Source organism: Limulus polyphemus, unplaced genomic scaffold, assembly GCF_000517525.1.
Source record: "Limulus polyphemus unplaced genomic scaffold, Limulus_polyphemus-2.1.2 Scaffold1987, whole genome shotgun sequence".
NCBI lineage: Eukaryota > Metazoa > Arthropoda > Merostomata > Xiphosura > Limulidae > Limulus > Limulus polyphemus.
Window position 1 is genome coordinate 33,243 of NW_013667597.1, and position 12,672 is coordinate 45,914.

At 29.1% G+C, this 12,672-nt stretch overlaps 1 protein-coding gene across 1 annotated transcript in view; it reads left to right on the forward strand.

Annotated features, from left to right (window-relative positions):
• LOC106465573 (myosin-VIIa-like) overlaps nt 1-12,672 on the forward strand; it is a gene marked incomplete at its 5' end in the record, with an annotated part of 80,977 nt that overhangs the window by 30,897 nt on the left and 37,408 nt on the right. Inside the window, 10 exons of the mRNA XM_022393495.1 lie at nt 1,710-1,784; nt 2,374-2,580; nt 2,993-3,070; nt 4,298-4,390; nt 5,965-6,173; nt 6,781-6,898; nt 7,382-7,684; nt 8,583-8,810; nt 9,852-10,025; nt 10,413-10,657. Of these exons, the coding sequence (XP_022249203.1) occupies nt 1,710-1,784; nt 2,374-2,580; nt 2,993-3,070; nt 4,298-4,390; nt 5,965-6,173; nt 6,781-6,898; nt 7,382-7,684; nt 8,583-8,810; nt 9,852-10,025; nt 10,413-10,657 (1,730 nt within the window). The remainder of the gene's footprint in view (nt 1-1,709; nt 1,785-2,373; nt 2,581-2,992; nt 3,071-4,297; nt 4,391-5,964; nt 6,174-6,780; nt 6,899-7,381; nt 7,685-8,582; nt 8,811-9,851; nt 10,026-10,412; nt 10,658-12,672) is intronic.

Genomic DNA, 12,672 nt, shown 5'->3' on the forward strand with positions numbered 1-12,672 from the left:
TATTGTGGTAATCATGAAATGCACATAGTAGAGTTAAAGTGGTCAGATCTAGTATATTGTGGTAATCATGAAATGTACATAGTAGAGTTACATTGGTCAGATCTAGTATATTTGGTAATCATGAAATGTACATAGTAGAGTCACAGTGGTCAAATCTAGTATATTGTAGTAATCATGAAATGTACATAGTAGAGTTAAAGTGGTCAGATCTAGTATATTGTGGTAATCATGAAATGTACATAGTAGAGCTACAGTGGTCAGATCTAGTATATTGTGGTAATCATGAAATGTACATAGTAGAGCTACAGTGGTCAGATCTAGTATATTGTGGTAATCATGAAATGTACATAGTAGAGTCACAGTGGCCAGATCTAGTATATTGTGGTAATCATGAAATGTACATAGTAGAGTCACAGTGGTCAAATCTACTATGTTGTGGTAACCATCAGATACACCTAGTACAGTTGTATCAACGGTGTTGTAGTTGTCGAAACAAGTATATTGAGGTTTCATTTTAAGTGGTTGTTGTAATTAAACTTGGTAGGTTATGCTAATTAAAGTTAATGTGTTTTGGCAAAGTTGTTAGCTCCTAGTGATCAAAGTTGTTAGGATTTGGTGATCAGTATTGATTGGTTATGTTGATCAATAACATAAAGATTATGCTCATTATGATTATCAAAGTTTGTATATAATGGTGATAAATTATGGTAGGTTATGATGGAGTTTACAGGATAATTACTCTTGCTGGATTATGGTGATAATAGATAGTGGGTTATGATAAAGTTTATATCATTTGGTGACAAAAGTTAGTATTCTATGGTAATGAAGTTGGAAGTGATTGAAGCTGTTAGAATATAATTATTAAAGTTTGAAAGTTATGGTGATGAAATTTGCTTGATGATTAGAGAGAATTCAGGTTTGTTAGGTTTTTCCCAAATATATTTAAATGAAATGATAAAAAGAGTAGGTATTATTGATGAAAATTCTTAGGTTGTGATAATTAAAACAGGTAATATGGAGACTTACCACATTTTTATAAAAAAGACCATACTGGCATTTTGACCAATATTAATTAGATGTGATCACCATCATCTAAACCAACCATACTGAAGTTTGTATTTCTGCTCATCAGAATGTAATTTCATTGCTTTTAATTATGACTCAAAAAAGTAAATACTTATAAAAAGTTTACCCAAGAAATGAAGTGAAAATTTATGATGGGCTGGCAGTGAAACATTTTTTTTATGGTATTTTATGTCTCTTTCTTATATTAGATACCCAATTTTTCTGCAGGAGTTTGGGGGATTAGTAATAGTACTGATATGTTAGTTAGTTTACTGACATTTTTTATATTAAAAATATTCAAAGCTTGTGGATGCTTTTCATCTGTTTTTGGAAAAAAATTATTAAAGACTTAAGAATTTTGCTTTGGCCTATCACATTATCACATATTTGTTTTGCTAGTTCAAGTATGGCTTAGGTAATTTGTTAATAATTTGAAGTTAGTACTCATTTAGATTAATTTCTGTTGATTGCAGTTTGAATAACAAAGATTTCTAGTACTGCCTATTACATGCTTTGTTTTATGTGTCTTTATCCAAGATCCAGCAAATGTTGTTATGTAATATCTGTATATGCAAATGCATGCATTTGTTCGACCTAATTTGCAATCAGTGTATTAAATATTATTTTATTTGTCATTTGTTTAGGTGGATGACATGTTTGACTTCTTGCCTCCTGGAGAAACCTCTCCTCTGGAACAGTCTGGTCCTTCCGCATTTAAAGTAAGTTTCAAATATGCCACATGGTTTTAAAGAAATATTTATCAGTATGAGTAGCACTTTCAAAATAGTGAACATTTATATCTCCTCCATATAGGTAAAATGTAATATCATATTAATATATGTATACTTTCAAGATTGAGTATGGACTTTACTGAACCTTTTTTATTTACAAAAAAAAACATTTGTTTGTACTCTTTATCAATACTTAACTAGAAAATTATTAGCCAATGTTTCTTACAAGCTTGTTTAAATGTTTGAAGTATATTATTACATGTAGGACATCTTTGCAGGGGATAAGTATTTATAGTGATATAGTTAAGAATTAAGTGACCATGTGTATTTTGGACATTTTATATCTTACTAAAATATTCTGGGACCTACCAATGTAATATATAGTCTTGTTTTGTCTTCACTCACTATTACTTCTTGATGAAAATAGTCTTTCAATTTTATAATATATTAGAGAAATTAAACTTTTTAGTATTTTTATATGTTTGTTTCAGGGTATTATTCATTCAGAGTAGTTTATTGTTTACTTAATGTTTGACCAGTAGATGAAGTGAGTGTCAATGACTTATTTTTTTCTCAGGATTTGGAACTCTCAGGAAAAAACACAATCAATCAGTTGCAACCAGAGGGAAATGTTCCTTTAGCTCCAAAAGACTCTGAAGACCTGACAGATTATACCTTCCAGAAGTTTGCAGCAACATACTTTCAGGGTAACCTTAGTCACGAATATCAGCGTAGGCAGTTGAAGAACTCTCTCCTTTCTCTACCAACACAAAGTGATGTTCTGGTAAGTTCATGTTTCTTATTCTAAAAATGCTCAACCTTTTTATTTCATCAAAGTTTGCATAGTCAAGCCATTTTTACCATAGAATTTGCATTTTCAATGCATTCTCATGTAACAGCCATAAGAAAAAGATACAATACAACTGTCCCATGGAACAGTAGATACATTTCCTGACCAGACCTGCTACAGAATGAATTTAGCATGCTATCAGAATTACTTTATCTATGATATGTAGCATTTGCAAACATACCAATTCAGCATCTATGTAAACACACAGTTTGGATTCAATAATAAGCATTTTTTATTCAACATGTCCAATTACTGAGTGGTTTATTTTGTTTATAATATAATATTTGCTATATATATATATGTATACAAATATATATATCAGTGCTTTTACTTTTCTATGAAATAGGCTGCCCTAGCCCTTTGGGTGACAATTCTAAGGTTCATGGGTGACTTGCCTGAGCCCAAATTCAGGACAATACAAAGGGTATGGAACTTTATAAATGGTTTGTTTAATTAAAAGTTAAAAAAATTGTTTAATTTTTTCTCAAACAAAATACATTTTTCAAATATATATGAGTATTTGATTTTCATTTTTTACTTCATATTTATGTATCTTTTAAGAAAATATGGCTGAGTTCAGTTCCTGTTTGAAAGAAAAAATGATTTACAGAAATCCAATAGAAATAAGAGAAAAAATACCTAATATGATAATAAAGAAAATGAACTTCAGTTTATTGCACCATAAGGATTTATAATGTAAACTGAAAATAAAGGGTAATAAAAATGTAGTTGGTGTATATAACTATTGCTTTAAGAAGACATGGCAAATTTATTATGTAGATATAGTATTAGAGGTGGGTCCAATTTTCAGTTCTTCAGGATAATTTAGTTTTTCAGTTGTATAATTTTGGATATGGTTTTGGAATTATTATCAGTTTGAGGATATCGTATGTGTATAGATGTACACAATGTAAATGTAAAGAAAAAACAAAATTTATAACAATTTGATTAAATAAAATAAAATTTGCAGTCAAATGAGGTGTTACATCACATACAGTGAGTTAATTTATTGAATTCAATAATAAATGTAGTTTAGTGCTAAAGCATAGAATTTCTCTCAATGTGAAAACTAATTTTAAATGTTATTATAAATATATTTTTACAATGAAGCATTTTGACTTTTCTTCTTTGATGAAAATTATGTGAATTCTAAAAAGTTTGCAAAAAATGAGTCTTGGTGATTAGCAGTTATCAGTAGTTTATTTTCCCATTCGTAATTTGTTGACAGTATTGAAGTTTTTAAAACCAAATCTACAATATGTTTTAAGTTTGTTATCATCTTTTAGAATTTCCTTTGTTAAATATCCAGTAGATTATTTTGAACTATAACTCACATTATTCACACTGTGCTTGAGGGATTGTTAGTATTATGTCACAATCTCTTATCTAAATCAATAAAAAAATTCTACAAGTTAGAATGCTGAATGTTTGTCTAAGGCAGTCTTATTAAAAATGCAATATGACTAGTTAATGGTCATTGTTTCTTGATTAAATACATGTATTTACTTAAAGCTAAGTTAGTGAAAGTTGAGTTTGTCAAGGCAATTCAAGCAAAAGGTTTTTTAATGTTATGTGAATGATATCTAATGAACAATGTTTTTTTACATTTAAAAGGAAATAATTTTTGAGTAACCAAAAACTTACTGTGTAGGACACTGGATCTGTCATGAGCAAGCTTTCGGCTACCTTAGGACGAAGTTTTGTAAAGAGTAAAGAATATCAACAGATCATGCATGAAAATGAAGTAAGTTGTAAAGTTTTCTTCTGAACTTAACACATTGTATTAATGTCAATGTTTTCTTGTTTTTTTAAACAAAAGTGTATGTGTCAATCTATTTGAAAACTTTAAATCTATTATTTGTATAATTTAGTTTTTTCTAACTTTCTAAAAACATTTAATTCTGTATAGATGTACTAAATGAAATAAAAACTTAGACACCATCTGAAATAGTTGAAGAGTTAGTTTATTTTCTTGTTTTTATATATATACTGTTTTATATATTTCTATAACTGTTATATTCTGGTACTCACAATATAAATACTCAACCACCTGACCACCATGATAACTAGAGATCTGAGGCTTTGGCTGGTGAAAGGATTAAATGGGATATTATTTAAGGCCCGAAGGAATAAAAAAAAACTAGAATTATTGGTGAAATGCAGACAAAAATACACTTCACTTACAGATAGGATGTTGAAATAAATTTAACTGTGAGAGTAAACTGAATTAATTGTCCAGATTTATTGAAAATTAAAAGTTAAGGCAACTAAACTTGATTTAATTAAAATAAAATAGCATTTAAACTAAAACTGAAAAAAAAGTGTTAATTTGATAAAGTGAGCAGAAAAGTACACAAGGTAGTATGAACTGTAATAAATGTAGCTGTGTGTTGATAAGAAAAATATTTAATATATAGATCATAGTGTCTTGAAATTTAGACCCATAATGACAAAATGCACAGAGCTCATAAGTGGGTCTTGGATCTTTCATGAAAGCACCAAAACCACTCTCATGATTCATATTCTTTCTATAGCAAGCCAATTACGTGTAAGTTTCTATGGTGATATCCCAGCTTTGTGTGATAGTTATAAAATATATAGTCTCATATAAAGATGGTTGACAATGGCCCAGCGGTTAACCTGCTGAACTATGGATCTACAGGTCCATTGTTTACATCCTGTTACTGCCAAAAAAAAATAATAACAATAAAGCTCCACACTTTGAGGCCATGGATGCATTATGAGAATGATTATCAAATTCCACTACTTGGTTAAACCAGAGTATCCCAAGAGCTGACTAGTGCATGCTGTTTACTAGCTGCTTTCCCTCTAGTTTATCAGTTCAAAATTAGGGATGGCTTGTGTAGATGAATATTCAGTAGCTTTGAAAGAATATCAAAAGAACATTTAATAAGTAATTTATAAAGAAATCTCCTGCTTCAAAAATAGAACTGAAAAAAAATTAAATTTTGAATTTAGTACTGAAATAAGGTATTGGACAGTATAATCATTGCATGTGACATTCTCCCATCACATGATATCGTTGATTAATGACAAGTCTTAGAAAATAAGGATATTATAATATCTATTTTGAAGTTTTAATTAAGTCATTTTCTACTTACGACCTCATCTCTAAACACAATTTTGCATAGTTTTTAAGAAATTATAAAAATATTTTAATGTGTGTAATATTTCAAGTAATTTCATGTATCGTACATGATAAGTCAGACTGTAAAAGAAGTATTAAAATAATTCTAGAATAGCTTTCTTTTACTTTTGTCTTAATACTCTGACTTTTTATTTGATTACTGATTTAAGGATAAAGTAGAGCCACAGAAGATAAAAAATAAGCTGATTTCACTGACTCTGAAAAGAAAAAATAAATATACAGAAGATGTAAGACGTCGACTACAGGAGGATGATGATACAGTTGACATTTATAGCACTTGGTTGGAGAGCCGGCCAACATCTAACCTTGAGAAGCTTCATTTTATTATTGGTCATGGGATTTTACGTGAGGAACTCAGGTTAAACAATTTGAGAATCCTAGCTATGAACCTAAAATAGTACTTTTAGGAATTAAAATTTCTATATTGTTATCATACTGTCAGTAAAGGATATGTTTTGTCATATTCTAATATAATTTTAAAATATATACGTATGTTATTTACTTTATTCAAAATATTAAGATAGAAACCTATAATTTCATGTGATAGATATATATATTTATTATATCTTAACAATTAGCCACAGGTAGCTCAGCAGTAAGTCTGCTAGCTTATAACTTTATAAATCTTAATTCAATACTTGCAGTTGGCACAACAAAGATAGCTCATTGAAAAATTACATTTAAGTAAAATACATTAACAGAAAAGGAAAGAAAAAGATTAACTATTTTCTACCTCTTTTTATTATGTGATTACTTCTTTTTTAATATATATTTTTTATTGTCAGGTTTAAGTATTAAGACTACTAGTGCATGCTCACTATCAGAAGTTGTAAAATAGTTTATATCTAAACCAAAGTGCCAGTTTCTTTCTTTTCACATAGTCAAAATCAAACTATATAAAAAGTTATAACTCCTTTCTATTTGTTGTACTGATTTTTATAAAAGAACTGATAATATTTTCATAGAGATGAAATTTATGTACAAATCTGTAAACAACTGGTAAACAACCCAAACAAAAGTTCTCAGACCAGAGGTTGGATTCTTCTCTCTCTCTGTGTTGGCTGTTTTGCTCCTTCAAGTGAGGTATGTGTGTGTGTGTAGAGGTAGGAAACATGTTACCTATCTTTAAAGATATTTGTTGAAATTTGAAAAGTAAATTATTAAATCAAGACACCAAAGGAATTATCTTAATTGAAGTCCACTTTTACTTTTTTGGCATTCTTTACGATCTGCTGACATTTTTTTAGATAACTGATTTGCAAATAAGACTATATATAAACTTATTCAGTTCTTACACTTGTCACTTGGCTTTTTCCCTTAAGAATTAATTTAATTTTTTGTGGTTCTGTTTTAGTTTTTTAATAATAATTTGTCTTTAAATTGTGTAAGTTTCAGAATAACGTTTACCCATTTATGTAGGGTTTTTTTTCATCTTTTTTGTTTAAGTTTATAGACATCAAAACAGGAGTATTATGTTTCAAATTATACTATATTATTCTTTCTAATATTAATAAGTTTCTACAGAAACAAAAACTTTTCAGTAAATTTCATATTATTTTGTTATAGTTCGAGAAGTACCTTCTAAACTTCATTCAGGAAGGTGTGCCGGGTTATGCTCCATACATTGAGGAGAGGTTACGCAGGACTCTCATGAATGGAACCCGAACTCAACCCCCTTCATGGCTGGAACTACAGGCTACAAAATCCAAAATACCACTTATATTGTCCATTACATTCATGGATGGAATGACTAAAAATCTTTATGCAGATTCTGCTACTACAGCTCAAGAATTGTGTCAGCAGCTAGCTGAGAAGATTGAGTTAAAAGATTCGTTTGGTTTCTCTTTATACATTGCCCTTTTTGACAAGGTCAGTTTATTCACATTTATTAGATTTTTTTTTACTTGAAATACTTATTGAATGACACAGTTTAGTACATTATCTCATTTATAAAACAACATTACGATCACATAGTTTAAAAGTTACAATCAAATCATTTTGCATACACTTTGATATTTATATATCGATATACAGTAAACAAAATCAACTGAATTATTAACAACAGTTCATCTTCTTGAAAAACCCTAAGGGACTGATTAAATGATTTTGTATTAAAAAATGCAATAGGCCCAATGCTAATGTCGTGTGACAAGTGTAATTAATTATAAATTATTGACAATAAGTTAACCTATGTGTTTCTCTAAAATTGTGCATTATATTGGTAACTATGATAAAGTAATTTTGGTGGTTGACTGTTGAATATGATTCAATGGGGCTATGGTTATCCAATGAGTATGGCTTTAACAATGATTAAATTGCAAGTACCTGTTTTAAACTTTAAAAGCATGCAGCTATAAAAGATAAATATAACTAAATGCTCATGATAAATTCTCCCTTCCTTCTGTATTAAGTACACACTTAATATGATTTTCTCATCTTTGAAAAGGATTCAGGAAGAAGATTTAAATGTATACAAGAGGTGTTGATATAAAGTATTTTTAGCCAAATTGAATAAGATATAATGTAATTTTAATTGAACCAACTGGAATATAAGAGAATATACAATATAAATAAACTTAATACAGATATACATAGATATACTCACAGGGAAATAAAAAAGATTTGAAAAACACTAGAAGAAACATTATTGTTTTTGATTTAATTACCTTAATAATGGAAAAAATGTAAGTAAGAGTTTAAGAAAAAAGTTCTTGCTTGAAATATTAGAGAAGAGACAGATTTTGAAAAATTTAGGACAACTTTTCAGGTTTCTTCCCTGGGTAGTGGAAGTGAACATATCATGGATGCAATATCTCAGTGTGAACAGTATGCCAAAGAACAAGGAGCACAAGAACGTAATGCACCCTGGAGGATATTTTTCCGGAAAGAGATTTTTGCACCTTGGCATAATCCTGTGGAAGATCCTGTGGCTACCAACTTAATATTTAAACAAGTAGTGAGGGGTGTTAAGTTTGGAGAGTACCGGTGTGAGAAGGTAAATTTTGTCTGCCTTAAATATTTTCCCTTGATGAAAAAATAATAGAAAAACAAAGTATATAGATTATTATAGTATGCAACTAAGTTTTATATATATATATATATATATATATGCCCCCCAGTAGCACAGCTGTATGTCTGCGGACTTACAATGCTAGAATCCGGGTTTCTATATCCGTGGTGGGCAGGGCACAGATAGCCCATTGTGTAGCTTTGTGCTTAATTACAAACAAAAGATATATATATATATATATATATTTGTTTTAAGTATTTTGGATTATTTTACACATTATGTTGTAATCAACAGGGAATGTTCAACTCTAGATGTGAAAGAAGACAAACACTTTGGTTACTTTATTTAGAAAAATAATAAATAAAATGGAACCTTGTTACACAGGTGTAAAAGAAGAGAAACTACAGTACAAAAATAAAGAAATAGATATTATAAATTACATTCTTGAGAAAGTTCCCAGCACCAAAAACTAAGTTTTGAATTTTCCTTCTTTTTCTGTTTGTTTCTGTCTTGTTATTTTTAACTATTATTATCTTTTTTTTTTTGTAATTTGATCATATATTTTCCTAAACTTTTGCTGTGAGTCATAACTGATGATACAGTTTCAGGAGTTTCAAATAGCACTTTTTGTTGGAAAAAATATTTGTTTTCATCTTTTCTTTAATGAAATACAGATTTTGTGACTGTTTTAAGAAAATTGAAAAAAAAATTCTTCAAATGAAGGTATATAGCAAAATAAACATTTTTCATCACTATAAGATAATATAACAAGTTACACAAATTTTGTCACTACTATGGAATTCTAATGTAATTTTAATACATCAAGCATGAGTTAATTGGGGCTATTGTTCTAAACTTGTACATATCTCTTACTAAAGTCAAACTTTTATGGTACTTGCCCTATTATTGTGAAATGGATAATTCATAGAAGAATAACTCTTACTTAAGAGACCTGTTCTTTGCTAACATATCTTTTTATGTTAAAATTAACAGATTGTTTAGCCAAGTTCTTGAATCCATATCTAGGAAGAAGACCTGGCAATGATGGCAGCTCAGCAGTACTATGTGGAACATGGAACTGACATGAACACATCAAAGCTGCATTCTCTATTACCAAACTACATTCCAGAGTACTATCTTGAATCCAGTAACAAATCTATTGAAAAATGGGCCCAACAGACACTGTCTGCATACAGAATGGTAGTTTTTACATGTAGAAATATGCTGGTGTATGTAAACAGCTTTTATCAATGTTAACCCTTCAATTTTTTCACAATTTAGGTGCTGTAATTTTTAAAGTAGTAGTGTAAACCCACAATCTTTAAGCTATGAATTAAGTAAAATTAATTAAAGTAAAGTCACAATAAATACTGTAGCTCAAGTAGATTAGTGTAGTCTTGGCACTTGGTTTGGTAGGAATATCATAAAAATAGTAAAAACTATTGTTGAGATTTTTATTATTTACTGATTTTTTTTCCGTTTCACTTCACCAGAATTGTAATTTAATTTTGTCACACATTTTTTGTGTGTGAAAATAGATTAGCAGTTTTATCAGATAAAAAATAAAATGCTTTGTCTTTTTTGCAGAGCTACTATTACAAAGAAAAAGTCCATCCTGACAGAGTCAAAGAAGACATTGTTGACTATGCCAAAGTTAAGTGGCCTTTACACTTTTCTAAGTTTTATGAAGTTCTCCGTTTCTCAGGACCTTATCTTCCCAAGACAGAGATGATTATAGCCATCAACTGGACAGGAGTGTATATTGTTGACGGTACAGAAAAGGTGCTGCTGGAGTTGTCTTTTCCTGAAATCATTGCTGTAGAGTCTAAAGAGTAAGTCATCAGCAGTTTTATTTTCTGAAGTCATTTTTGTATGCTGACCATAAAGGGTAATATATGTGAAGTTTAACTTTTTTTCTTCAAATCACTGTTGTAGATTTTAAAGAGAAGGTCATCTGATGTTTCATTTCATGAAATCATTGTTTACAGTATAAAGAGTAAACCATTTGAAGTTTCTTTTCATGATATCTTTGTTGTAGCTTGTAAATAGTATGTCATCTAAAGTTTCGTTTTGTAAAATTATTGTTTACAGTATAAAGAGTAAGCCATTTGAACTTTCCTTTCATGAAATCATTGTTGTAGATTGTAAAGAAAAAGCCACCTGAAGTTTATTTTTTGAAATAATTATGTTAGGTTGTAAGAAGTAAATCATATGATATTTCATTTCTTCAAATCATTGTTGTAAAATATACAGGGTAAGTCATCTAGGATTTCATTTCCTGAAATCATTATTTACAATATAAATAGTGAGAACTTTGAAGTTTTCTTTCCTAAAATCATTGTTGTAGGTTGTAGAGATCATGTTATTATATATTTCATTCCCTTAAATCATTTTTACAGAATTAAATAAATCTATCTGTATGAATCTCGTACACTTTATTGGAGATCCTTAGTTTGAAAAATGTTCTACTACAATTTAGTTTATGATAATATTTCCTTTTTTAATAGTAACTGTAGTTAAAACAGGTTTCATTTCATTGGTATATCAAAATCTAAAGTTAAGTAAGTCTAGAATTGAGTACAATATGTATTATCAAATAAAACAGAAACTTGCTCTGAAATAAAACATCAAAGAACACCATGAATAAATAAAAGAGATCATTATATCAAGCATGTTCACAATTAGCAATATTTTCCTATTTTTCTCATGCTTTTCAACTTAAGCCTAAAATTAGAGAATTTTAAATGTTGTTAGAGCTGGTTTGAAATCTGCAATCAGCAACAAAGGAATTTTAATTTCATCTACAAATCATTGTTCATCAAACATTTTTTTAGAAAAAATGAAAATAAATGAATCTGATTTTCATTTCAAAATGAAACACAATTTATTTTTCATAAATTTAATGTGTTCTTAAAACAAGAGTTACAGATAAAATTCTTAAGATGAATGACTAAATGTCGGTGTCAGGGTTAATATTCAAATAGTATTTCTTTGAAATATGTAGAAAAAAAGACTCTTTTCCCCCCCCCCCCAAGTTTGAGTCAGAAAAAAAAGGTTAATGTTTATGTTTTGTCAAAAGGGGGTGTTGTGCACAAAAGATTTTTGCTTATGTAAGTAAAATGATTATAAAAAGTCATTTAGCATCTTTAACCACCCTTGGTTATAAGAAAATTTAATGTAGATTATGATGCTGTTTGAAGTTTTGACTTTTTTACAGTATTATTCCTGAAAAAAGTAAAGTAAAGTAAAGAAAACATACAAGGTTTTTAATTATTTGCCATAATGCCAGTTCCACAGTTTTGAGTGTTTGAACTAGTTTTAATAGAATAACATTTTCATACAACACTTCAAGACATATAAAAATGAGGGATTTAAATATAGAAGTCAAATGTTGAGAAACTTGTGTGAATATGAAAAGGCAAAATGATATAATACTGTATGATAAGAGGTAAATTTGGGTTATTTAACCCATTAACTGCTGATTCACTGTATAAGGTACAGCTCATCTCCGTCAGTTGAATGCGAGTGTACTATATACAGTGTACGGCTTGCAAAAATCCTTCACGCATTTAGAGCAGCCACAATCAATGGGTTAAGAAATATTTTTATGCATATGTTTTTATTTCATTTTTGCTATATGTTCTATAATTCTTGAAGTAAATTTTGTTTCATCCAGTGATACTTTAATTTGTTATCATAAAGGTTACTCTGAATGAGCACTTTGTTATTGTACTTTTCTTGGTCTATTTTGTCATTTATTTACTTTTCTTTTTATATTAGTATTGTTACGACATCGAGGTCACGTGACTAGTATCACGCCACATCATTCTCGAACTTTCACGTCTTT